We start from the raw sequence: 27,267 nt of genomic DNA, 5'->3' as shown, positions 1-27,267 counted from the left end.
TTTCAGCTGTTACCACTGTATTGTTATTAGACAGACTATATTTTTGGTCACAAGTGACATTTTTACATGGCACCAAGTATTGCACCATTATTGCACCAAGTGGTTTTAATTCAAGCAGTACTAATGAGTTATTTGTAAGCTTGGGGGAAGTTAGAAATACAATCTTAACACAAAGAACAATGGAGCACAGCATCCTTTTAAAGATTTGTGACAACAGCAGAAAGTAAATAGTAGAAATGAACTATTGCCTACTTTAACCAATCCTTTCATAACTTTTCCCTCCCTGGCCCACAGCTTCTTCCTAAACAGCTGACTGGGTCTCACTACAGATGTATATTGTACTTGGCTGTATTCTCCTCTTTGTTCGTCCAGGCACTTTAGGGAGGATCTTGAATGTTTTAGGCATGAATTCCATGCAGGCCTCACGGAATTTCTTGATTCTCCAACAGTAGACGACAGGGTTAAACACTGACTTGAGGTAACTCAGCCACAGGATGTAGGTGCTGGTGATGTAGAAAGAAGGACTGTAGTAGAACTGTCTGCTAAACACAGAGAGCAAGCTGAACACAGTGTGTGGAAGCCAGCAGAGTGAAAAGCCAATGAATAGAATGAGAATTGTAGTGAAGGCTCTGGTTTTGAAGCTCATGTCCACATTCATCTGCTGAGGCTTCTGTAGTCCCATGAGGCCTAGTTTGCTCACCTGGCTCAAGCAAAGGCTGTCAGCATGGTTGTGGATCCTAAGGGCATTGCGCCGCACGGTATTTAGAATGCAAAGGTAAGAATACAGCATGATACTGAAAGGGATGAAGAAAATTGCCACAACTAGCATCACGACATAAGCTCTGTCAGCAGGAAATTCAGTGTACCCCAGAACACATTGGGGAGCCCGGGCTGGTACTTCCACAAATGTCCATCCAATCACTGAAGGAAAGGAAATGCAGAAGGACAGTGCCCAGGACATGGCGATGATGACTTTGGCACGGTAAGGGTTCAGCTTGTCTTGCCGTTGAACGATAATTAAGAAACGGTCCACGCTAATGATCAAGAGTATAGAGACTCCTTCCAAGACAAATAACCAATAGAGCATAGCTGATATCCGACAGAAGTGAGCCCCGAAGTTCCAGGTCACTGTAATAATTGTAACTGCGGTAAAAGGCATGCAGAACAAAGACAGCATGATGTCAGAAAAGGCCAAAGTTGCTAGCAGCAGGTTGATGGCTGAACGCATGGCTGGCTTCTGGTAGACAATGAGGCAGACAATGGCATTACCAAAAAATCCAACGGCAATCATGAAGACCATTATTATTACCAACAATATCCTGAGTGGGGCAGGCAGAGCTGTGTAACTGGAGCCTATGGATGGGGTACTCTCATTGAGAGCAACATCACTGTCTATGGGAGTGTCGTTGCATGCCATCACTGACAAACCTGAAGTGGGAGAAGGAAGAGCCAAAAAGTCTTCCTGTTAACTCTTTGATTGTTGCCATTATTTCATCTTGCCTGTCAGAAAAAGGCCATGGACAGATATTTGCAGTTGGCTGTGGTAGATCAATGGTTAAAACAGAGGTCTGTCTTTGAGGACATATTTTTCAGATATCAGGAGGGCTGAACAAAAGCTAATATTTAGCAAAGAGCAAGTAACTTCAGGGTTTATTGGAGTTGAAGCCATCTTCAAGTACATTTGCTTGGTGAATCTCTGACCTAGAGAACATAAGAAGGTGAATCATAAGTCATTCTCTGCATCTGTTCAATAACCATGGGATACATACAATGATGATGATTAAATTCCTTTAATCTTTATATGTAAAGATAGTCAGATCTCCTAACAGTACATGCTTCCAGTGTTCAATAAAAGGTTTACATTTTCTATTAAGACCACCATTAGATAAAGATCAGTTTTATGTATTAGATATGCTTAGACCCTCACATTACCTGGACAGAGAAAACAAATGACTCAAGTTTCTGGATGTTTGAATGATTTTTCAGGTTTTCACTTGGCAGGTCTTATTTCAAAGTTTCTGTGGTCAGCTCTACTGTGTCTGTTTATCAAATAGAAGGTCTAGTGTACATCTTCAAATCCTTCCTGAAAGCATCGTGAGAGTTAATATTCAACTACTAAACTCCCCTGCCTACTCCAGTGTCTGACTGTTGGTAGAAATGCTAGAGAGGCCAAATACTCATTCTGTGGTACTGAGCACCATAGAAGTGCTTAGGGAGAAAATAAATGACAAATGGAAACAAGAAAAATAAGCCCCTGAAATGTCTGGAAGACACCTGATTACAAAGGAGAGGGAAGTGCTCTCCCCTAAATTTTCTTCTTATTCCCTGTCTCATCCCACAATTGTGCCTTCCCTGCCCTTCATAGCTGGGTGCCTTTTACCTGTTTATGTACTCATGTGTAAAACAGCATATAACCCTATTCTGCTAATAGCAATACCACACTGGGCTAGATTCACAAAAGGACTTACGCCCCTAACTGGCTTCTATTCACAGACACATTATATATGCACACACACGCACCACATTAACAAGTGTTATACACAACTAATACTGTCTACATGATATTAAATATGAATGCTGTGTAATTAGGCTACCTGACATATATCAGGTTCTTCCTGTAATTCTGTTCACCTATGCCAAGTATCCCACAACACTTTGCAAAGCTAAAGTCAGCTTTGGCACTGGAAAACAGGAAACCTGTTAAAGGCAATATACAGTTGTGGATTGTCCTGGTACAAGTATGGCGGTACCCGCATGGACAATTGGTTTGGAATACAATACCCAAAACAGCAAAGGAAAGGTACACCATGGTGCCAGAAGAACAAGACCAAAAGCTGGTTGGTTAAATTTAGTCTCTGGTGACACAGAATGCTCTCTAACTTGTAAAGAGGTTACTGTATCTATGTAGTCTCGCGTGCATGGTATGGGAGCACCCCTGTGAAAAATGAACTGCATGTCTTTAGACAATAAGTGACTGGAGGCTCCAGTCTGGAGCTTGGTTATTTGGTCTCTTGAACTTTTTAAATATCGAACCACAAGTGCAGTCAAGATCACTTGGCTATATTTTGAGAAATACAAGTTACAAGCCTAAATCCCGAAATCAGGCCTGACTATGATTCAACCCCCCCCCCCGTTCAGCAGCCTCCAGACTTTGTAGGTACCTAAGCTCTCTTGGCACCTAAATTGTTGCACTAGAAGTTCCCTAGGCACCTATGTTTCCACATCTGCACATGCTCACTGCAACTCCTTGCTCAGTGTCCAGATGCCTAAGCCCCAGAGTGATACATGAACTGGGGGACGATAGGCGTTCCTCTACCAAGCTTGCTTGTGGGGCCCTAGCTGGTAAGTGTGCTCAAACTCACCTGGTGTATCAGGTTCTATAGGCACGCTTACACAAAATGGTGGGGGGAGGGAGAAGGAGAGCCCACCCCTAACTTTTAGTCCAGTGGTTACTCACATTGGAAGAGACCCTGCGTCAGGTCCTACTTGTGAGAAGGAGAGAGAATTTAAACAGGGATTTGCCATCTCTCAGCTGTGAGGCTCTTTCAATCTCTCCTCTTGAAGTTGTTCCACTGTGGATAAATAAGAGTCACTGGCTGAGTGCACACACAAGACTGACAGTTGCCTAATGAGCCCTTCTCTTCATGTGTCATTATACAATGCCTGCATCTGTAATTTTCACTCCATGCACCTGAAGAAGTGAGGTTTTTTACTCACGAAAGCCAAATAAATCTGTTAGTCTTTAAGGTGCCACCGGACTGCTTGTTGTTTTTGTGGATACAGACTAACACGGCTACCCCAATACTTGTTACTTAATGGTTACTGCACTCACCCGGGATGTGGAAGAGCCATGATTGAGTCCCCCTGCTGTGATAAGTTTATTTATCCCCAATAGAACAGCTTCAACAGGAGAAATTGAGGCCACCCACAACAGACTAGCCCACAGCTCACAGGTTAGGGCACTCAACTGTGCTGTGGCAGACCCCAGTTCAAACCCCAAGAATGGGGACTTGAACCAGGCGTATCTTGACCAGTAGAACTGCAATCAGAGGTCCCCTGTCTCCTGGAGGGACTATTATTGACTGGACAATAGAAATGCAGGGAGTTAGACTAGAACCAATTAGGTTAGAGCTGTCTGGAGGGTTTAATAAAGTTCCACTTGTTCAAATAAACCTGCATTCAGCATCTCTCTGACAATCACTGAGGCCTGGTCTACACTGGAGGGAAGGGGGAAGAAATCGATCTAAGTTATGCAGCTTCAGCTATGTGAATAACGTAGCTGAAGTCGACGTACTTAGATCTACTTACCGCGGTGTCGTCACTGCGGTAAGTCGACGACTGACGCTCTCCTGTTGACTCCGCCGGCGCCTCTCGCCCTGGTGGAGTACCGGAGTTGACAGGAGAGCGCTCGGCGGTCGATTTACCGCATCTAGACTAGACGTGATAAATCAAGTCCCCGCTGGATTGATCGCTGCCCGTCAATCCAGTGGGTAATGTAGACAAGCCCAAAGAGCTGGGTGGCCTCTCAAGAGACTGACTTGCAGAGGTCACAGAAGAGAGGCAGGTGGCAGAAGGTGACTGGCGAGCAGAGAACAGCTGCTGACAGGACGTCCAGGTGGCGAGGAGCAGCGGCTGGCGAGGTGGCCAGCGGAGAGGAACAGTGGCTAGCAAGGGCGGCCAGCCAAAGCAAGTGCTCAGCTGGCGGAGCAAGCCAGGTGCCTTCTTCCCTGGGAGGGAGGTAAAACTCACACAGATGCACTTCTGCACCCTGGGTCCTCACTGACCAAAGACAACCACAGTGAGTGGGGTTTGTTGAGGGAGCAGAGAGGGGCACAGAAAAGGAACCTTTGGTTATAGAACTCAAGAACATGAGGCAGAAGACATGGTCCCTCGCACTCTGGGGTGAGTGTCCTGCTCACAGTTTTATGTTTATGAATCCTGCTTGTGGCATTTTCCCTAATTAATGTTGGGTGACTTCCCTCCTTTCATTAAAAGTTTCTTTTCTACACTCAGACTCTGTGTTTGTGAGTGGGGAAATATTGCCTCTCAGAGGCACTCAGGGGTGGGGGCTCGAGCTGGTTCTGTGTTGTATTGATGGAAAGGAACTCCTAGATATCGAACCCGGCCCTGGTTGCTGCCGTCCCCACCTGTTAGAAGGGTTACATTAATAAGAAAAAGTAAAACATGAATCAAGACTCAGCAGGCTAGCGCAGTAGTCAAAATTCCTTTCGCTGAACAAATGTCACTGCAACAAGAGATAGTTTGCAGACTGATCATCAGAAATGCAGGCAAAACAACAGCTTATGTTGGAGTTTGACGTAAATGTAGATTTCTTCTAGAAACAGTGAAGGGGGAGCCTCTTTTTTACAGTAAAACTAGCTCTCAAAAGACATGATTCAGACATTCTGTCCATGAATTTGCAAGTAATATGCAGTTCAAGGGACCTTTTCTCCCAACTCTCTTTAGGGGTACATATTCAGCATAGATTTCCTCAGACATTGGTAGAGTGGCTACTGGAAGTAGGTGTAAAGTTACATCAGTTAATGTCCCCTCTAAACTTACTTAGACTTACCTCTAAATGTGGCTCATTGCCATTAATTGTCATACTTACTTCACTTCAAACAACAGCCAGAATAATATATACCTCTACCCCGATACAACGCGACCCGATATAACACGAATTCGGATATAATGTGGTAAAGCAGTGCTCCGGGGGGGAGGGAGGGGGCTGTGCACTCCGGCGGATCAAAGCAAGTTCAATATAATGCGGTTTCGCCTATAATGCGGTAAGATTTTTTGGCTCCCGAGGACAGTGTTATATCGGGGTAGAGGTGGAAGTGAAAAACAGAAAACACCTATGTCATCTGCCAGTGCAGGAATCTTACCCACAGTTGATTTTCTAGTTCATTGTTCCGTCTAATTTTCTATGTCTCAACAGCTGGAACTTTTTCTTCCCTGACAGAGCTCATTGCCAAGAAATATTTTTTTGGTTATCCAGTCTAAGTTTCCTTTTCTTAATTTCATTCTGTTACTCTTAATTATGCATCACTTTTTCCATCCTCAAGATCATTGACTGCTCAAATATTTGTAGATGCTTTTGTGCCCCTCTTTCTATACTTAATGGATTCATGTTGCAGTGGCCAGTGAACAGTCCTCTTGCAAATACTGGACCAAAATACATGTCTGTTTGACAGTGGTTAAGTACAGGAGAGTTGAAAAGAAAACATACTTTGACATATATTTTATAAAATGAAGTATTCATTGTAACAAGGTTTAACTACTAAACCAAATGTTATTTCAGGTAGGACTGAATGAACTGCCCACTGAAATTTGGGGTCTTAGGTAAATTTACTTTGTTATGCTTCAGTCTTCATGCACTAAAGCAAGTAAATACATTACATGTTCTGAATGTCAAGAGAGAACGTAGATGAATGGTCTCTACTCACGCTGCATAATTAATTTCTATTACTGAGAGTTCTACACAGGACCAGCACTGAAACATTACCCCAGAGTCTGGTTTCACTCCACTAAGGAGTAAGTACTCTATAGTAATTTTTACTTATGCCCATTGACTCCATTCCACAGTTCTAAATAGAAACAAGAAAAAGAAACAAAAATAAGATTTCCCCAGGAGAGGGCATGACGCATGTTTCCTCTGCAGTGTGCTGCACCAGAAAATGGAAGTAGCTTTGCAGCTAGCCAGACTCTTAGATATTTAAAGATGCAATAAAAGAAGTTGCAAGTGACATGCACCGCGTATACCGTAGCGCAGAGCGAAGCAGCTGAGAGTTAATGTCGTCTGAGACTGCACTAACTCCTCTGTCGATCCTCAGCTCATTGCCGCCGGGACTGAACATAACCTACCTGGTTCCCCGCCCTGGTCCATGCTGTCCCCACAGGGGGATCTAGAGATCTTCAGAAAGCTCTTTTCAGATCAAAGATGGAGGAGATGGTGCTGCAGAGCAGCTGACACTTCCTTTCGCACAGAAGAGGTCTACATGTGGAATAGACTGTTTTCCTGTAAATCCTAGGGGAATGATTACTCTCTCGCTCTCCTATATACATACATTCTCAAAATAGGGCTCTCATTTGCTAAATCTAGGAATTAACCGATATCTTCCTTGCTGTCATAGACAGAACTGGCTCCCTTAATGCAACTGCTGTTCTCAACCTTCATCTCAGTTGTTGCCAAGGAAACCAGATCAGTACATTCGCAAACTACTTTGTATAACCAGTTTTGCCCTGGGAATCTTGGAACTGTCCACACCCCCCACACACCCCGCCCTTGCTGAGGTTCATTTATCTTAGTTGACTATTAAACCACTTCTGCAAGCTCCCTTTATATGGGAACGGCTACAAGGTGCAAGTAAATACATCAAAATGTACATTAAAACAAAGAGAGCGAGCACATGTGTGTGTATGTGCACCATCTACCCTTTTTTAACTCTGGTCAGCTCTGGCTTTTTCAGCCTCAGTGGAAGAGGGTGGTTTGGACTGAACTGGTTAATGAGCCATGATACTGGAGATACCTAACGCAAGAAATTTCTCAGTTGTACTAAAACAGAAGAACACCAAAGATTCACCAACTTCAGTCCAATCCACTAAAAAAAAAAAAAGGGGGGGGGACTTATTTACAGCACCTAAAATATACCAGAGTGCAATAACAAGCCTATTTAATGAACCTGAGACAGACTTAATGCCATCTAATTGCTGCACCTGTACCAACGGCAGAAGGAAAAACATAATTAAACTTCAGAATTAGAAGTAAACAATCTAATAATAACTAGATCTCCAACAAACAAAGATTATAGAGGATTCACCCAGAATCTTAGCGTCTAAATAAGTTTTTGTGAAAAAGAAAACAAGGTTATAGAGGCAGAAAAAATGTAATCAAACAATGCAATGCAAAGAATAAATGAATCATCCACATATGCTAAGCCACTGTGAGGCAGGTGGGAAGCTAAACAACAAAAAGATAGGTTTGATTTCAGGGGAGTGAAGGCAATGAAGTTGAAACTATCATAAGCAACCTCCAGGGACCAGCAAAAACAGTTGCCTAACACGGATGGTTTAACTAAAGGCTGGAGAAGATGGTACTGGAAATCTTAGGGGTACTTTAAAGTAGGTGCTTAAAATACCTACTGAAGTGGTTTCTTAGAGCAAGTTTCACTACAGTTACAGCAAGAATAAAAATGTCACCTAATTCAGAAGTGGATTACACTAGATGACTGTTAGACAGTCTACCCATGAAGACTGAAATGCATGCAAGACATTGAAAAAACTGTGTGGACAATGGGCTGCTTGCTAACCTAACTGCACGGCAGTTCTTCTAAGCAATAAGCCTTCTTCAACTGCCTTCCTGTAAAAAAACCCAAACCCAGTGGTTTCAGAGAGTCAGAGTTTCCCTGCCCTCTAAGAGAGAATAGCACTCTTTACTCTTTGGAGTGGGCAGTTTAAGAAACAAGCTTATTTAACTGTGGACTAGGGATTGCTGAATTTATTTGGATCAGTTTGTCATTCCAGAACATACAGCTAACTAACGATTCAAGTATACGTAATTCTGCAAGGGTCTGATTGGACCTTGAGATGCCATTGCTGTGTACCTGTTCCTATTTGCTTTCCGAGCCCAGCCAGAACATCACCTTGACTAGCTGAGAGAAATGACAATGCATCATATGCAAACTTCTTGGCTTTGGTAATACTTTATGGATATTGCCAAGAAACAATATACTGTATTTGCCTTAGAAGATGTAAGAAAAAAGCATATGTGCAGATGACAACATGGCTTCTCAATTTAGAGTGTAAACAGCTTGTAAATTAGATATCTACCATATCTCCAGTTTTGCTTTGCATTATAATAGAATGCCATAAACGGCATTACATTAAGTGTTCACAGTACTGTGCCTTTCAAGATCTTAGAATCTCAACACTTCACAATGAGCTGTGGGGGGAGGATGGTGGTGGTGGAGAAGACGGTCAGGTTATGAGATAGCCAAAACGTTAACAATTCTCCAAACAATTTTGCACTTGGCATTTTCCACAATAAAACTAACTTCAGACACCAAAATCAAACCAATCCAAAACCTGCTTCATGCTTTGCTTTTCAATTGTCTGCATCCACATGGCATATGGAGTAATGATCACAGAAGGGGAGACTCACATATCATTGCCTGCACGCCAGGACAGCTGCTGCTCATGACATGTGCACTGTTGTACCTCTGAGGGATAACCTTCCGAGGAGATAGCGCATGCCAACAGTGATCCTTCATTACAAATTGCCTGGGCCTCTATCCAAGAAACTGCATGGCAGTGCACTGAAATGCATCACTGGATACAGCTCTTGTTCATATATCCAAGAAGTATGCCTGGATAGTTGGTTAATTTATTTCTGATGCCTTTGGTTTCAACAGACGAGCAGTCCAAAGACAGAAGATTTTCTTTAACTTCTCTCACACTGCAGTTGCACACGGACTGCTTTATAAGTTCTCTACTTGATGTTAAACCACTGAGCAGAGAAGATGCATCAACAACTGTGCAGTCTTCCACCACTCCTTCCTGTAGTCAGAGCTTGCAAAATCTCTATTAGATGCAGCTGTGTTTGCTTGCAGGAAATGCACACTCCTAATAAATACCATTTTTAAATTGTTCCCAGTTCATTTAGTTCCTGTTTCTGTACATGCTGTCTGATCTCAATTTGTGCTCTCGTATTTTTCCAAGCCTAATTGTTGACTGCGTTTCTGGTCTCAAGCGCTTTACCTAGTTGCCTGATCCTTAGTGACATTCTGAAGAGGTTTGCTGAAAGATGCACTTTGGAGGTCCACTAAACTCAGACTGACCCAGCGCACAAAGCCGGATTCTGCGGATTGAACAGGCAGAAGTGACACATGAAGGGAAACAGAGAGGACAAGCTCCAACAGAGAACAAGATCAGGATATTTCTCAAATGTTTATATATCCTTCCCCTGCACAAACTCATAATTTGTAGTTCCTGATCCCTGTCCAGGAACAGGATGCTGCAAGATGCTGGGCACTCTGACCCTGACCCAGCAAAGCACTTAAGCACATGAAGTCTATGGGACTTAAGCACATGCTTCATGTGCACATGCTTAAGTGGTTGGCTTGATATGGGCAAGTGTACTCAGGACCTAGCTGGATGCAGCCCATATACGAGTGACATTAACTAGGACATGGAGATAGACCCTTACATACCTTGGAATACTGAGTTTCTAAAATGAGAGAGAGAGAAAACGGTCTTTGAAACAGGAGCAGTTGATGTTTATTCCTGCAGCACAGAGTCCAGCTCAACTCATTCCAACAGTAGAAGACAAAGTGTTCTTCTCCTCATGATGCTCTCTGGAGGATGTTCTTCTGAGGAATTCTTTAAAGATTCAGGGCCCAATTCTGCCTTCATTTTTTGGTGTAACTCCCTTATCTGCAGTGGAGTCACTCCTGATTTACTGTGGTGTAAATGAAAAAAAAAATTAGACCTGTTTCTAAGGAAAGGATGGATTGGATACTCCTCCCCCACTTCTAAAATTATAGTGATGCACTCTGGAAAAAAGAAATAGGGATTTGCAATAGCACCCACAGGCACAGTGAGGTTGGGCCCTACTATGCAAACATATAATAAAACACAGTCACTGTCTCAGAGAGCTTCAGGTGTGCACGTGGGTCAAACTCGGAGGGGAAGGGGAAGTGAGATCCTCTTACCCTAATATAGATTCAGTTATGCTTGGACCGACTCCCATAGGCCACTCTATCAATACTTAAGAATCTAAAGTGGTGTAAATAAGAAATGAAAAGAAATTAAAGAAGCCCCCACTCTACCTTACCTATTAAACAAAAAGGTTTTATACTTAAACAGGAAAAAATACTTGAATGTATTAACATTTTAGGCTTAATTATAAGGCAAGGAAACCAGTCCATACTTTGCTTACAGACAAATGCAGCCTTTTAAATAGAAACCCAACATCATCCAAAGAATTTGATTTGACCCCCTTCCCCTCCAACTCCCCATCAACCCTCACACCTCTACCTCTAAATCAAAGCCACATTTCTCTTGGAATTGCATCGCTCTGATAAGTAACATCTGTTTTCCAGAGGTGTAAAGTTGCAAGGAGATCATCATTAGTCACTAGCACAAAGGATTTCACATGGAAAATACAATGGAAAAGTATCAGAACCCCATGTAAAAGATGAAAGGACATAAGTAGGCTTAGTACTCAGTTAAACAATCAATACTGGTATTGCTAAAACACTGACAGATGGAACAAATCATTTACTATGCGCGTCACTGGAGGGACAACCCCACTGAGGTTATTCTGGAGATTGTTACTGCTTTAGTATATGAAAACAAACAGACTATTATTGCAAGACTTGGAAGGCAAGTTTGAAATAGCTCCCCATTTGGCAAAGCATCAAAACAGAACAGTACACAGTCAATATGTCTGGTGCATTCCCCACCCCCCAATAAGCAGAACAGGAGAATATGGTAAACTGAATAATAAATAATAATAATTTGTTTATAGCACCCTTATCCAAAGATCTCAAAGTTTAGAGTAAACCAAGAAACATTATTTTTTATAGTTATTTTGCCATTGTTGTGACCAAGGCTGAGAGGCAGTGGGTAAAAATAATGGCAGGTTATGGGAGTCTGCTTACATCACATCATTTAATTGGCATTCAGCAATTGATTTACTCTCTCCCCCACCCCCCAATGGCTTCTGAGCCGAGCTCTCTGCTGGGTAAATGGCTGCAGAGAATTTGACCCTCTTCTATCTCCATTAGCTATAGCTGCTGCTTTTGATGCACTCTGAGTATCAGGAACACTTCCCCCCTAATCCCTTAGTGCTTCTAAGAGCAAATGCTTCAGATCTAACCAATCAATAATTCCCATCGTAGGATGACCTATTACCAGGTTATGATTAGACTGAATGAGGATCCATGCTTATAAAAGTCTACAGAGGAAGTATTAAAATTTTTTCTACCTGCTGAATGCCAGTAAAATTATGTCATGGCAGCAGACTCCTGTAACTTACCGTTATTTTTATCCACTGCCTGTCAGACTTGGCCACAAGAGGGGCAATTTTTTTTTTAATTTACATGGCAAAGATACTTGGGCAATATTTAAATAAACCACTTAACCTTTTGGTACTAAAAGCTTCCTGTTATAATGAAACATCAGTTATTCACTAAATGTGCTTGGTTAAATATTAGCCGAGAGTGCATTCACCTAAGGTACTTACATATATCCAGCGATAAGAGCCACCTGTGTTAAATACAGCCTCCGGGCCATGAAGTATTTTGAGTGGCCCCAAATTATAACAAGCCTCTGATGTGAGCTAATATCCATGAACTAGATTCGGTTTTACCACAAAACCTAAAGTAATGGGCAGTGCATAGTTACACTGCCAGGAGCCGCCCAGACACACAAGGTAACTCAGATTATTCCTCCAGTCTTCCTGCTCCCTCCATCCCCTGAGCAAGGAAGGAAAAAAAGGACCAAATTGTATCTCAGGGCAGGTCTGCATTACAAATTTACATGAGTGTAGCTGTACCGATGCAGCTGCTCCACTGTAGCGCATCTGGTGAAGACGCTCTAAGCTTAGTAAGTCCACCTCCACGAGAGGCGGTAGCTATGTCAAGGGGAGAAACTCTCCTGCCAACATAGAGCTATCGACATGGGGGTTGAGGTTGGTATACCTATATCGCTCATGGGTGATTTCACACCCGTGAGCAACATAGTTATGTTGAAGTAAGTATGTAATGAAGACTATGCTTTAGAGTCACACTCAGGTCTCTTGCACCCACCTTCCTCTGGGGGGGACGTAATCTCCATGGTAGAGATTTCAGACAGCCAGTATATCAGGGCTGAAGTGAATGCAAAAATGACTATTTCCTGTTCAGGCTCTTAACTGCTTGCTCTATGCCCTCTAGTGGCCACTCTAAAGATTCACGACTAATACCACATCCTCCTTTCTGAAAAGGGACGGTTGATAGACCTTTATCCAAACTTTACATTAAAGCATATAGCAAAAATGAAATATCAACACAAAACAAGAACAAAAAGCCATGTGAAGAGCAGGGTAGGCTGCCTGAACCTTCAGCCTTGCACCAGGGATTTAGTCTGCCCTTTTATGACATTTGATTACTAGTTCTCTGACTTCCTTGAACCTTCAAGATTTTATATAATTCTCCAGGAATGCAGGAGGCAGTGTTTCTCTTACTGGATATCTCCTTGCAGGGAAAGGAGCTGGAGAAACTGCTGGCAGTTCTATGTGGACAGGGAGGGTGTTGTTCATAGGTTCAGTCTTGGGGTAGCAATCAGGGTGTTGCATCAAAAGGTGAACCTCCAGAACAAGATGTCTCCTGTTCCGACAGATAATTTCCCCTGGCAGCCTAACAAAGCAGGATCGAGGAGCTCTGGCCCCTCCTTACACTGTCCCCTTTTCCTGAGAAATTTTCACCCAAATGCAATCTCCTGAATTCAATACCCTCAAGGATTTGACTATGGCGTTCAAGTCCTTCTTCCGACAGGCTTTATATTGACCTTCCTTCTTCTGTAGTCTTGGGATGGTTGGGATAATGGATCTCAACTTCTTCCCCATCAACAGTTCCACAGGGCTGAATCCATTTGCTAGGGGCGTTGACCAGTATGCAACAGGACAAGATGAAGATCTGAGGAATTAGAAATAAGTTGTTTTATTGTCTTTACTTCATATTCTGCTTCACCATTGCTTTGAGGGAACTGTGGGCTGGATGCGACTGTAGTAAGATGAGGTCCTGAAACAAACTCTTGTGTCAGAGGCCCAGTCTGAGGCCTGAATCCTGAACCAAAGTACTTCCAGGCATTGCTAAGCAAAAGCTGGGTTGTGAGCCAGAGGCAGGCCCCACTCACAGAAGAGGGTTGCTAGAAGCAGGTGCATCCACACATAAGTGCTAATAAGAGGAACTTGTGCCAAGATGACATCAGGACACTCCACAGACATAACAAGGAACAGGCAGGTGCCTCTTAAAGACACGGTCAAAAGGACAGCATGATGGATAGATCTGTTTGTCTGAATCACCATGATCAAAGGGGGAGACAGCACCCTAATGAGCCAAGGGGCTGTACCTCAATACGTCAGTAGGGATGAGTAATCTGTCCTGTAACTGTATAAAAGTAGGTCCCAGAGTGCGCATCTTTGTCCAGCCTAGGGGGCAGTGGAGTGTCCCGCCACTGACTGAGCTGTGTCCATTGCGAGGGGGCACATATTCGTAGTATGTCCTGTAGAGTCTATAAGAAACTATTACTGTGCTTCGTTTGACAATAAACCTGGCTTGGGTTCCTTCGTACCTTACTAGGCTCTGTGGTCTTTGGGGGTTCTCTCGGGGTTTGCTTTGTCAGCGATCTGCAGAGCCAGGGCAGCTCACAGGGGGAATACGCACGCAGCCAACTGTTATCATCATCGAACAAGAGCAGAGCACCACATTGGTAGCTACTGACAACAGCGACATGAGTGAAACCATAGGTATTTGCAAACCTCTTAAAGTTTTCAGAGGAAAACTGTGGAATCCCAAAATGGGAAAAGATGGGGTTTAATCTCCACAACTGCACTTGACGAGCAACCAGGCAAACTTCAAAGAATAAAGAGATAATCAATCAAAAGATAAATTGTATTATCCAGACAGAAAAGATCAGTCCCAACTTGCTGCCATTGCCTGTCTTGTAGAGCAGATGGTAGCAACAATTCCAGTGGGTTCGTTCTCATGGGATCACAACATCACATTTCTCAACTCTCTTTTGTAGTGGTTTGCTCAGCCCAGACTACCAACAGACTGTTTAGCTATCTTCAAGCACTTTGTAATGTCTTGGTGTCCCTCATGAAGTCTGTCAAGGATTTCCTATTGCATGGATGTAGGGATAACTCATCTGGACCCCACCAACAACAGACTTTGGTTTATGGTAAGATCTCCAGAAACCACCAAATATGGTTTCACAGAGGTTTCTGACTGTGTCTTTTGATCCAGCCTTCTTTGCAATTAATTATGACGTGGCTCAGTAATTCATCTGCCTCTTACGTCTTTTTCAGTTCTTGCAGGCATCTTTCTGTGACTGGCAAAGTAGTAAGGACTGTATCTACAGAACCTTCTATGAACAACTCGTTCTGTTTACACTCTTGCTGTTGTGTGTCTGGGACCAGTGCCCTGGAAAGTATCAGCTATGACAAGATTCTTCTAAAGTATATGAGCAGTCTAGAACTGAAACCTCAGGAGACTCATTTGAAAATGCTGCATCCCACATGGTAACTCATCTAGGTTGTTTGAACCTAGAAGAGTAACTAGTAACTCTTCTAGGGGAAGGGATAGCTCAGTGGTTTGAGTGTTAGCCTGCTAAACCCAGGGTTGTGACTTCAATCCTTGAGGGGGCTATTTAGGGATCTGGGGCAAAAATCTGTCAGGGACGGTACTTGGTCCTGCTAGTGAAGGCAGGGGACTGGACTCGATAACCTTTCAAGGTCCCTTCCAGTTCTATGAGATAGGTATAGTTTGTAGTCAATTTCCACATGAAATGTTATGCCCACTAGAATGTGTCTAAAATGTTCACAAGTCCATCTAATGGCCAGGACTTCTTTTGCTATGTCTGCATAGTGCTGCTCTGTACTGGTGAGTGCTTGTGAGGAATATGCTATTGGATGCCATAGGTGAAAGCGATTGTTCCTGAAGGAGAACTGCCACTATCCCATAGAATGAAGCATCAGCCAAAACTGTGGTGGTTGTATTTGGTTTATATAAAGGCCAAAACTGGTGGAGTGCTCAGATCTTGCTTTATTTCCCAATGTCAGACTCTGTTTAGTTCTCCAATACCAGGATTGTGTGGCCTCAGGAAATCTCATAATGGCTTTTACTTCTCTCCCAGGAGATGTAAGAATTTTACCAGGTGTCTCACCATGCACATGAATCGACATAATATACTGACACTCTGAGGCACCTTCATCTGGGTAATCACTTGCACTTTCTCTGGATCTGGCCTGACCCCCGCTCCACCAATGATCTGGTCTAGAAACTTGACTCTGTCTTTTGAGACTTTGCATTTGTCATTTAGTGCTTTCTCCGGTCTTTCCAGGACTACAAAGAGACACTGGTCATGTTGGGTTTAAGTTGATTCATAGATATCATCCATTACGTTTTCTGCAGGCAGACCTTTGAGGTGTTGTGATATTTTCCTCGGTGTTCAGGAGCAGATGATATGCCAAAATAGTAGCTGATTGAAACAAAACCTTTCAAAAGGTGTGATGAAAATTGTTACTAGTATAGATTCTGCAGCAACTGATATCTGCCAGAAACCAGACTGGGCATCCAATATGGAGAAGACTTGCTTTACTAAGTTGTTCATGGCATTTTCAATGCATGAGAGTACAAGTTACTCTCAACAGACTTTCTCATTAAGTCTGGTAAGGTCTACACAGACCTGAACGTTGTCATTTGGTTTTGGGATCATTATGCCTGTACACCATTCAGTTGGTGTGCCTATTCTGGAAATGGCACCCATCTGCTCCACGTGGCTGAGCTATGCCTTCACCCTGGGCAAAAAGGAAGAGAGACTCTCCTAGGCAACAACAGAACAAAGGCTTGGCATTTGGTACAAGCTTAATGTGTTATTCCCCCTCTAGTTTCCCTACTCCTTGGAATAATTTAAGAAATTTTTGGCTCTAGGTCCATGGTGACTGGTTCTATCCTTATAACCAGGCCTAAGGCTATGATTGCTGGGCGGACAAAACCGTGCATAGGCCATCTAAAACATAGACGTCTTCAGATGTACTTTGAGTGGCCAAATGTTTTCCTTTCATGTTTAATGGGGACTGTCCTGGTCCTTTCAATATCTTTTTTGGCTCTTGAAACGTTGGTGCTTTCATCCTCCTCTAAAGTAATTATGGAATCAGTTATATCAGCAGCTGTGCCTATTCTGAAGTTCATTTTATGTTTTCTATGGGGCTACACAGTGGTTCTTTTTAGTATCTCCAATGGCTTCAAGGTATACAACCCCAGCAGTCTTTGGGTCTTCTTGAAAGACAGCTGGCACCACACATTTAGATCAGCAGACTGTTGCAGGAAATGTCTAAAAAGAAGACATTATGCATGTGGTATCCCTTGCTGGAGAAAGAGATCTGCTGTGAAGTGATCTGCCACACCACTAGCATTCTTTCACACTCTTGTATTTCTTTTCTTTACTCCATGTTAGCATAGCCCTCTCTGGATCCCTTTGTGCTTATACTGGTTGAGTTAGGTATTGTTTCTGGGCATCCGGAGGTATCTTCCTCCCTGTATCTATGGCTTCTAAAGTGGACTCCTTCTCAAAGTTATTTCTGAGCAGAGTCTGTTGCTTCTTTATGTACTGACTTTGAAAGACTATGTTTTTGGATATCTCTAGTGCAGGGGTCGGCAACCTGTGGCACACGGCTCGCCACGGTAAGCACCCTGGCGGGCCGGGCCAGTTTGTTTACCTGCCGCGTCGGCAGGTTCGGCCAATCGCGGCTCCCACTGGCTGCGGTTCGCCATCCCAGGCCAATAGGGCTGCGGGAAGCGGCGCGGGCCAAGGGATGTGCTGGGCGCGGCTTCCCGCCGCCCCCATTGGCCTTGAGTGGCGAACCGCGGCCAGTGGGAGCCGCGATCGGCCGAACCTGCCGACGCGGCAGGTAAACAAATTGGCCCGGCCCACCACGGTGCTTACCCTGGCGAACCGTGTGCCAGAGGTTGCCAACCCCTGCTCTAGTATGACATTAGGATCAGTTTGGATTCCTTCTGACATTTGGCTGTCCCTCAGCCTACAACAAGACTGTCTGTGATGAGGGAAGAACTTATCTCCCACTAGCCACAGTGTTGGATTAGGTTGTAGAGGATTATTATAAAATCATTCACTGACTCACCCTTCCCTTGCTTGTGTAAGTGAAATTGTGCCCACAACAAGAAAAAAGAAAATCACATTGTGGCATGGCATGAAATGCTTATCCCATTCTTTTTTAACAGTCTTGAACTGTTTCATCTGAGCAGCTGAGAGGCTTCTGGAAAAGAGCATGTGTCTGCTTCAGATCCAATTTTACAGAGCAGGGTATTAACTTGTTTCTTCTCTGATTGCTGATCTAACCCCAAAACTTGATGGAACTATGGAATCTGCTTACCCAGACTGGCCATTCCTCTTTGTGCAAGAAATAGGCCGGGTCAGAGATAGCCATCTCTGCTGTTTTACCAGACTATTGATTGTGCCCCCCACCCCATAGGTGCTGGAACTAGGGATGCTGCTGCACCCTCTGGCTTGAAGTGGTTTCCATCATATATAGGGTTTACAGTGTGGCTCAATGGCATCCCCACTATACAAATTGTTCCAACACCCCTGCACCCTCCTTTTTTCTTGGTTGCCCCTACGTGGCGTAAGGTAGCCTAATCATTAAAGGAACCAAACTGGTGCTGCTGTGGGCCTAGCGTTAGCTTTGGTGTTCCTTATGGTCTCATCCTCACTCCCTGGACTCACCCCAGCAGGTCCCTCTGGCCACTGGGGTTTTCAGGCCTTTTCTCTGCCAGCTCAGCTGCTCTAAACATTTACAACTTACACCACATCCATCCGCTCTCTATCTAGCGCAGATTAGTTTCCCTTCCACACTAGGGCTACCACCTTTGAAATGCAAAACAAAAACAAAAAACCCAGAACCCACTTCCACACAAGGCAAGCCCACCACAACCCCAACCACAAGGCAACTAGTTAGGAAAAACTGTTTCACTAGGAGGGTGGTGAAGCACTGGAATGGGTTACCTAGGGAGGTGGTGGAACCTCCATCCTTAGAGGTTTTTAAGGCCTGGCTTGACAAAGCCCTGGCTGGGATGATTTAGTTGGTGTTGGTCCTGCTTCAAGCAGGGGGTTGGACTAGATGACCTCCTGAGGTCTCTTCCAACCCTAATCTTCTATGAACTCCACAACCCGTCCTCCCTCAACAGCCACTTATCATATCTAGAGAGATAACACATATTGATACGATTACTTAAATGGCAGAAGTGGGAACACTGCAGCATCTTTAGCTGAACACAAACTTTTAACATTAGCTATCCCAGTGTATTGTGATAATAATGCAAATCTTCAGACCCATGTAAAAAGAACCCGGCAGATTTAATTATTTTTCTGGCAACTGGCAAATCCATAAAAAAAAACCAGCCAGCCTGTCGGTCAAATACCAGCCAGGCTAACACTACTCCAAGCCAGCTCAGACACATAACGGGACAGGGAAGGGAAAGTAGAGTCTTGACTCCACTCAGTGCCCCTGCCTGCCCACTCCCTACCCATCCTTATGGAAAGGAGAGTAGTGCCTCCCTCCCTCCAGGCTGCTGTTCCCCCTCAGACACATACTGCACGAGGGCATGCACAGGCATATAAGGCAGCTCACAACTGAGCCCTGCAGGGTTAAAGGAACAGCACAAGGAAATTCAGCTTAGAGTCAGAACGGGAAATCAGAAAAAGTTATTATTTAGTAGCATCATGCATCAAACTACTTGTATTATTCTTCTATCAAATTGATCCATTTAGTTGTGCACATCTACAGTACAATGACGATCAAGGCTGACATCGAATGCAAGGGAGAAAGTTCGGGACAATATGAGTTCAGACTGACTTATAGGTACCTCTGCAGTGACAGAGTATCTAAGCCAGCCTTTCCAGAAGCGGAGGGGTCCTTAAAAGTTTGATATTTTATTCTGAAATAATTTAAGACAATGGACGGTTAATACAGCGCCACTGTCACTGCAGTAGATCTCTTCAAGCCAGCCTGAATCACTGCCATAAAGACTTGCCTGAAGTGGAAAACAGAAACCGTAGGCAGAAACATTGGCATCTTCCAGTGGGCCCTGAGCAAGGGGCAGGATGTGATTGTGTTATCCCAGGGACAAAGGAGGGACTCTGCCTCCCTCTTGCTCCATGAGGGAAGTAATTTGTGCCAGCGCTTTTCTGGGCAAAGAAAATGTACTAGCTATACTGCCCTGGCTGGTGCACTGGGGGGTCTGGAATCAAGGCTCCTCCCACTCTGTGCCACCCAGGTGCAGAGGAAGGGGAATAGGGGCCCACCATGTGAGTAGCCTGCACAAAGTTATTTGCACCGTATGTCCTCTTTATGCATCAGTATGTAGCAGTATCTAGCTCCCAACTTAGCCCTAAGCATGGTCCATCAGCAGCAGTTAGACAATGTGCCTTCTCCAGTATTTTCTTCAGCCAAACAGTGTGGAGGCAGAAAATTTGTTAAACATTGCTGGGTCCCTCAGAAATGGACACGCCCTTTGTGGTAGCTGAGAGAGTCAGGTACGTGTAAGAGGAACTCCCCAAAGATAAAAGCCAATGTGGCTTCCATAAGGTGCAAATCATATTACTGAAGCTAGTTGAATTGACCATTGTGGGCAGCAGATTTGGATCTTTTCCCTTAACTTAGAAAAATCACAATTGGTCTATCATTGTCAATCATTTTTATTAACCTATTTCAGTCTATGGATTTTCATTAGCCATTTGCAATGCAACATCCTTCATGCATCTGATATTTAGAATTCATTGGTCCAATCTCTCACTGACCACCTAAATCCCTGGATGACTTAACCTTTATAAATGGGAGCACAGCCTGGGGAAGTAATTGGAACATTAACTCTCTCAGGAGCGGACTGAAGAAGCAGAAGATGAACACTTAAATTCCTGCACAATTAAAATCATGCACAAAGAGAGGCTGTGTGCATGGAATCCACATATAAAAATAGTGGGGTTCCTTCCTGACCAAGGGAAAAAGAAAGATGTAAACTAGATTTATTGTCAGTCTAGCAACAATGACATTCCATTTTCTCTTAGCATAGTCACACTGGGTAATTGCTGTGGGTGCTCTTCCTCACTGACTGGTATTACTATTCACTGGCTCCTCAGCTCACCTTGATTCTAGTGGTGCTAGTGTCCTTTCTCCCAGTCAGATCATTTTGTGCACTGTCAATGGCAGCAACAGGCCAAAAAAAGGCTCCATGTGGTTGATCTCCCCCCACCCCACTTTGGGATACTGAACTTGCTGGGACAAATGCCAAATGGGATAAGCAGGCACAACTCCTTTGACTTCAACTGACTGTGCCTGCTAACACCAGCCCATTGTATTTGGCACTTTCCGTCTCTCAGTCTTGTCTACAGCTATGTCTACGCTACAAGCTAGGGGTGAGATTCCCCTGCTTATGTACACACACATTCGCGCTAGCTCTCATTGAGAGTATAAATAGCAGCATAGCCGCAGTAGCATGGGTAGTGGCCACAGAGGTGTATGGCTGAGCCATGCTGAGTACATACTCACTGGTTTCAGACAGGATTGTACTTGGCATGGGTCAGCAGTGCCCCCGCTGCTGCTCCCCACTCTACCATGGCTACATTGCTATTTACCTTCATGCTAGCTCTCTGACAGCAAGTGCAACTACATGTACATGAGCAGGGGAATCACACCTGATAGAGGTAGCCTGTGTGTCTGGTTCACAGGCAGCAGCTGGTGGAGGTGGGAGTCTGTGCACTACTCAAACTTTGACCTGAAAGGCCTGTGATAGCCAGACCTAGACTTGATAACCCAGGAGGGCACTCTGAGTCCTATGTTCCTAACCCAAAGGTGAATGAATTTGCCATTCTCCTCACATAAACAGAATTAACAGTTCTTAAAGTATTCTAACATATGGTCACTGAATTTAATACATCAAAATAATGCTAATTTTAAAACGAGTTTTTAAGGCATGCAGTGCTCCAGATTTCCCTTTTTCTAACATTGGTATTAAAATACTAATGCTTTTATATTCAGTAAGTTGGAAGTTAACCAAGTACCAAACCCATCATTTGTTTATAATTCTTAAAACAAATAAATCACATTTTCTTATTCCACAAGAATTCAGAAGGAGCTTCACACAGATTCAAACCAACACATAGTATAATACAACTGTCTTCTTTGAGTAACCTTAATGCTATTATTCTGGACAGGGTCAGCTATTTTATATTGTTCTGTCAGGAGCAGAAAACTTATAAGTAACAAGGAAGGAAAGATATCAACCCTTCTGGGAGATTGGGCTCATTTGAGGGGGGGGGGGGAGGGGGAGGAGAAAGACAGTAGAAATGTGACAACAAAGAAGATGGAAAGGAAAACCGGTTAAAATACAGAAGGCTATCCCTAGTATAATTCTAACATTCCCCTGTCACTGTGTATTATGGGATGATAATAATGCTTTATCTGCCACGTTCCTATAGAAAAGCTATTCTGAGAAAGAGGAGCTTAACAGTAATAATATTAGGAACATTTTTCGCAAATTTCACCACCGAAAGTCTACTAGGACAGCTGTATAGAACAGTTGCATACATGTCAAGAAAAATTTCATTCTAGTGTCTCTCTTTAATATTTGATTGAAAATGTGATTGTCAATAATTTATATGTCAAAAGCTATGAAGGGAAAAAAGAAGAGGGTTTTTTGTATGTATTTTTGACTAATAATAAACAGTTGTGTTAATGATCTCACCTTGTTGGCTACCATAATTATGGATGTATTCACTGGATAATGTAACAGGAACCAGCCTGAAGAGCTAGAATTGTGGGGACTCTGGGCTTACTTCACCAGAAGTAGAAAAAGAGAGGGAGTGGGGTATTACCTGTATCCACTCCAATTCAAGCATTGGACACGTAACAGTGGTCTCTGCAGACCTTCAACCTTTGAGGTTAGATTTATGTCAAGGACAGGGCAAAGTTAGTCTTAAAACCTCCCACCATCTCCTTCTCACAAGCTGTTTTTACCAACATCGCTGCTATTCCATACCACTGCCCTCACAGCCATTCATCATCTTTTTAGCGTATGTGCAACATGCCTCAGGTGGCACATGACCAGGATTCATCACAGAATTTGGTCCACTGGTTGGATCATTAGCTTCCCCAGCCTGGGCCACGTACTGACGGGGAGTGCAACATGAAAGCTGATCCATGCCCCCCACAGCCATTCATTAGATACCTCTACTCCCTGACTGTAGCACAGAGCAGTGGCTTTCAAAGATGGGTACGTGTATCCCTAGGGGTATGCAGAAGTGTTCCAGAGGGTACATCAACTCATCTAGATATTTGCCTAGTTTTACAACAGGCTACATAAAATGCACTAGCGCAATCAGTACAAACTAAAATTTCATACAATGACTGTATACTGCTCTATATACTATACACTGAAATGTAAGTACAATATTTATATTCCAATTGATTTATTTTATAAGTATATGGTAAAAGTGAGAAAGTAAGCAATTTTTCAGTAATGTGCTGTGACACTTTTGTATTTTTATGTCTGATTTTGTAAGCTTGTAATTTTTAAGTGAGATGAAACTTGGGAGTACACAAGACAAATCAGACTCCTGAATGGGATACAGTGGTCTGGAAAGGTTGAGAGCCACTGACATAGAGCACACAGGAGTAAAGAGCCCAGAAGCATGAGAAAACAAAATTCAGTGGCAGCAGATATCTTAGCAAAGAAGCAACTTAAAGAACTGCACTACTGTCTGCAGCTATCCCACCGTCTCTTTGCTCTGATCCAGCAAGATCTTGCAAGCTGAGCTGAGGCTGCAGTACAATTCTTGGATGGGAGATCTCTACAGCAGTGGTTCTCAGCCCAGGGCCCCCTAGAGGGCCACGAGCAAGTTCCAGGGAGTCCACCAAGCAGGGCTGGCATTAGATTTGCTGGTGTCCCGCGCAAAAAGCCGAAGTCCCGGTATGTGGGGCTGAAGCCCAGGGCTGCGAGCCCCACCACCTGGGTCTGAAGCCGAAGCCTGAGCAATTTAGCTTTGCAGAGCCCCCTGTGGCGTGAGGCCCCAGGCAATTTCCCTGCTTGCTAGCCCCTAACACTGGCCCTGGCTTTTATATACAGAAAAACAGTTGTGGCACAGGCAGGCCGTGAAGTGTTTTTGGAGAATGTTGGGCGGGGCTCAGAAAGAAAAAGGTTGAAAACCCCTGCTCTACAGAACATGTACACCTAGGACAAGTACCAGTAATATCCATATGATTTGACAGCACAGCTGTCAGACAGGGCCAATTCCAGGTTTTCTGCCACCCCAAGCGGCGAAAAAAAAAAAAAAGCCAATCGGCGGCACTTCGGCGACAGCTCAATTGCGCCGCTCCATTCTTCGGCGGCAGTTCGGCGGCGGGTCCTTCACTCACTCCCTTCCTCTTTGGCGGCAGCTCAAAAAGGAAGACAGGGACTGAGGGACCCGCCACCGAAATGCCGCCGAAGACCCGGAGGTGCCGCCCCTTTGCATTGGCCACCCCAAGTACCTGCTTCCTTAGCTGGTGCCTGGAGCCAGTCCTGCTGTCAGAAGTACCAAATATAAATGCCAATTCTTTCAGATGAAATGGCTGACAGCTTCTGACCATTCATGGTCACTAAAGATACTATGATGCTGCTTCCATCATACACCAGCATGTTGCCAGCTTGCAACTGGGGCTGGAACAAGAAGAAAATGGGGACAAAGTCCCACCTTCCATAAATTCTGGCAGTTTGCTTTTTCATTTGAGGGGAAGGGATTAGGATTTTTGTTAAAGGGTTGTTAGATTTTGGGTATTATCTCTACTTTACAGATGGAAAAAGTGGACAGTTTAAAACAACAGCAAAGCCAAGTCTAGGATTCCGGAGATCCTGGGCTCCTCATTCTTCTAAACACTCTAGAACAATCCTCTAGTTACAGTGGTGGGGAACCTGCGTCCCATCAGGGTTATCTGATTGCGGGCCACGAGACATTTTGCTGACGTTGACTGTCTGCAGGCATAGCCCTCCGCAGCTCCCAGTGGCTGTGGTTTGCCGTTCCCGCTACTAGTGGAGTTAGGGTCAGACTTTTAAAGGTTTTTAGACACCTGAAGATGCACCTGGTGGGAATTTCAAAGGCATCGCATCTTCAGGTGCCTATGAGTGAGAGTGACAGAACTGAGGTATAAATTATTAAAGAATGTGCATTTTTAGTGATAGGTATTAAATTACTCAGATAAGATGTGCTCTTGTCAGCATGACCTATCCAAAGCTCATTTAGATCTTGAGATGAGGTTTTGGATTAGGCCCCTAAAGACATAACTTATACCATGAAGCTATGGAAAACTTTAGATAATTACTGCAACACATGGAACAGTTGGTTATCCACAGCAAACAGCTGACCTGTCATTGGTCCTCATTTTACTAACTTCTCATCAGTATTAACATTAGATCTGTCCAACATTAGTGCCTGGAGGAAAACAAATGTACAGGACAGAAAACTCCCAGAGCGCCTGTCCTTGTCCTCACCCTCCATAGTTATCTAGTTTATTATTGAGTTAAATGGGATTTTTTTAAGAAGAGCTGGCACTAGAAGCAGAAGAAAAACATTTAATGATAAAACTCAGGGCCCCCTTAGCCCTTCACACTACCCCACGAAGAAAGAAGAGATAGAGGGGTAGTACTGACCCGGGGACATCCGGGGCTCCTCATGGATGGATCACTCAGGGAGGGTCTCTGTGTGTAGGGGCTCAGCACAGTTTCTGCTCTGAGGCAGGACTGCCTGCACGGGGGTCCACCCGCCAGGCTGCTGCCCCAGGGAACACAGCCACTTCTGAGCACCTCCCCCAGCCAGCAGAGGGGGCAGCCCCACACCACGCTGACCCTCAGCGCTGGAGGGCCGCCTGCTCAACCTCCTCTTGGGGAGAAGGGAGATTAAACCCGCCCACGGGCAGTGACACAAGCAGCCCCACCCCCCGTCCAAACTCTTCAGGGGGGCAGCCCCCCACCTCAGCAACCCTTTCACCCATCCCCCTACAAAAGCCAACTCGCGGCGCTCAGGCAAGGGCCACTTACCCCGGTGCAGCAGGGACGCAGCGGCCCCGGGAAGCGGGCGGAGGGGCTGCGGCTGGCGAGCCCGGAGCTCAGGCGCCCGCCCAAGCTGCGGGGTGATTTCAACAGCTGGCGTCTCCTGAGCATGGAGTGGCCCAGCGAGCGCCCGAGATCGCCCCCTCCAGGCGCTCCCCAGCCTCCCACTGAACAGCAAGGGAGCTGCCGGGGAGAGAGCGGCAATCCTCGGGGGCGGTGGGAGAAGAGCCAGAGCCGGGTCATGACTCATCACAGCTCCCTGCTCTGGGGGATGTGTCTTCCCCCGGCTCACTGACTTGCCCCAGGTGGGGCTGCAGCAAGTGCATTGTATGCCAGGGACCCCCCCCACACACACACCCCAGCAGAGCGTGTCTTGGCACCCACCTGTTCCTTGCCCCCCCAATAAGCTGTATGTTTAAACATGAAGCAAAAGAAGAACAGGATTTCTAGGCTGCGATTCAGGCACCTAGGAAGGAGCGGGCTCTCTGAGCTTCCAGTTCCCAGCCTCATGAATAACTTAAAAATCAGTCAAATAATATGCTCCTCATACATCCTGAAATTCATCCTAGTCAACAAGCATATTTATAAATAATGAATCAGCCCAGCTCCAGCTTTCATATACATGTGACATTTACATGATATAGATTTTAAGGTCAGAAAGGGCATCATTTAGTCCAGTGGCTCTCAGCCTTTCCAGACTACTGTACCCTCTTGCGCACACCAAGTTTCACCACACTTACAAACGACTTGCTTACAAAATCAGACATAAAAATACAAAAGTGTCCCAGCACACGATTACTGAAAAATTGCTTACCTTCTCCTTTCTACCATATAATTATAAAATAAATCAATTTAAATATAAATATTGTACTTACATTTCAGTGTACTGTATATAGAGCAGTAGAAACAAGCGATTGTCTGTATGAAATTTTAGTTTGTACTGACTTCGCTAGTGCTTTTTATGCAGCCTGCTGTAAAACTAAGCAAATATCTAGATGAGTTGATGCACCCCCTGGAAGACCTCTGCATCCCTCCAGGGGTATGCACACCCCTGGTTGACACCACTGATCTAGTCTGACCTTCTCCATAACACAGGCCAAAGAATTTCACCCAGTCAAGACCATCATCTTGTCTTTGAACTAGAATATATCTTAATAGAGCAGGGGTGGGCAAACTTTTTGGCCTGAGGGCCACATCGGGGTTCCAAAACTGTATGGAGGGCCGGGTAGGGAAGGCTGTGCCTCCCCAAACAGACTGCCCCCCCATCTGCCCCATATCCGCTCCCTCCCACTTCCAGCCTCCTGACTGCCCCCCTCAGAACCCTGACCCATCCAACTCCCCTGCTCCTTGTCCCCTGACTGCCCCCTCATGGGACCCCTGCCCCGAACCGCCCCCCTGGGATCCC

The 27,267-nt window shown here is 44.6% G+C and overlaps 1 protein-coding gene across 11 annotated transcripts; it reads right to left on the bottom strand.

The window, feature by feature from the left end:
- GPR45 (G protein-coupled receptor 45) lies at nucleotides 1–26,123 on the bottom strand. 11 transcript variants are annotated; one of them, XM_065580941.1, is made up of 5 exons: nucleotides 25,851–26,091; nucleotides 18,787–18,981; nucleotides 10,209–10,456; nucleotides 3,458–3,572; nucleotides 1–1,701 (listed from the first exon to the last, which is right to left on the bottom strand). In XM_065580941.1, exon 5 carries the CDS (start codon nucleotides 1,415–1,417, stop codon nucleotides 302–304), a length of 1,116 nt encoding a protein of 371 aa, XP_065437013.1. In that variant the 5' UTR covers nucleotides 1,418–1,701; nucleotides 3,458–3,572; nucleotides 10,209–10,456; nucleotides 18,787–18,981; nucleotides 25,851–26,091; the 3' UTR covers nucleotides 1–301. The 11 variants fall into 11 exon arrangements, with proteins under 11 accessions (XP_065437013.1, XP_065437012.1, XP_005307049.2 ...); XM_065580940.1 differs by lacking the exon at nucleotides 18,787–18,981 and adding an exon at nucleotides 10,710–10,773; XM_005306992.4 differs by lacking the exon at nucleotides 18,787–18,981 and having other exon boundaries at nucleotides 25,851–26,123.
- Between the last annotated feature and the right edge of the window lie 1,144 nt (nucleotides 26,124–27,267).

This window comes from Chrysemys picta, chromosome 1, assembly GCF_011386835.1.
Source record: "Chrysemys picta bellii isolate R12L10 chromosome 1, ASM1138683v2, whole genome shotgun sequence".
Taxonomy (NCBI): domain Eukaryota; kingdom Metazoa; phylum Chordata; order Testudines; family Emydidae; genus Chrysemys; species Chrysemys picta.
This window is presented reverse-complemented; position numbering and strand designations above follow the sequence as displayed.

What these genes read in the sequence shown, in the direction of transcription:
- GPR45 (XM_005306992.4), bottom strand. Translation starts at nt 1,417, where the DNA reads ATGGCATGCAACGACACTCCCATAGACAGTGATGTTGCTCTCAATGAG.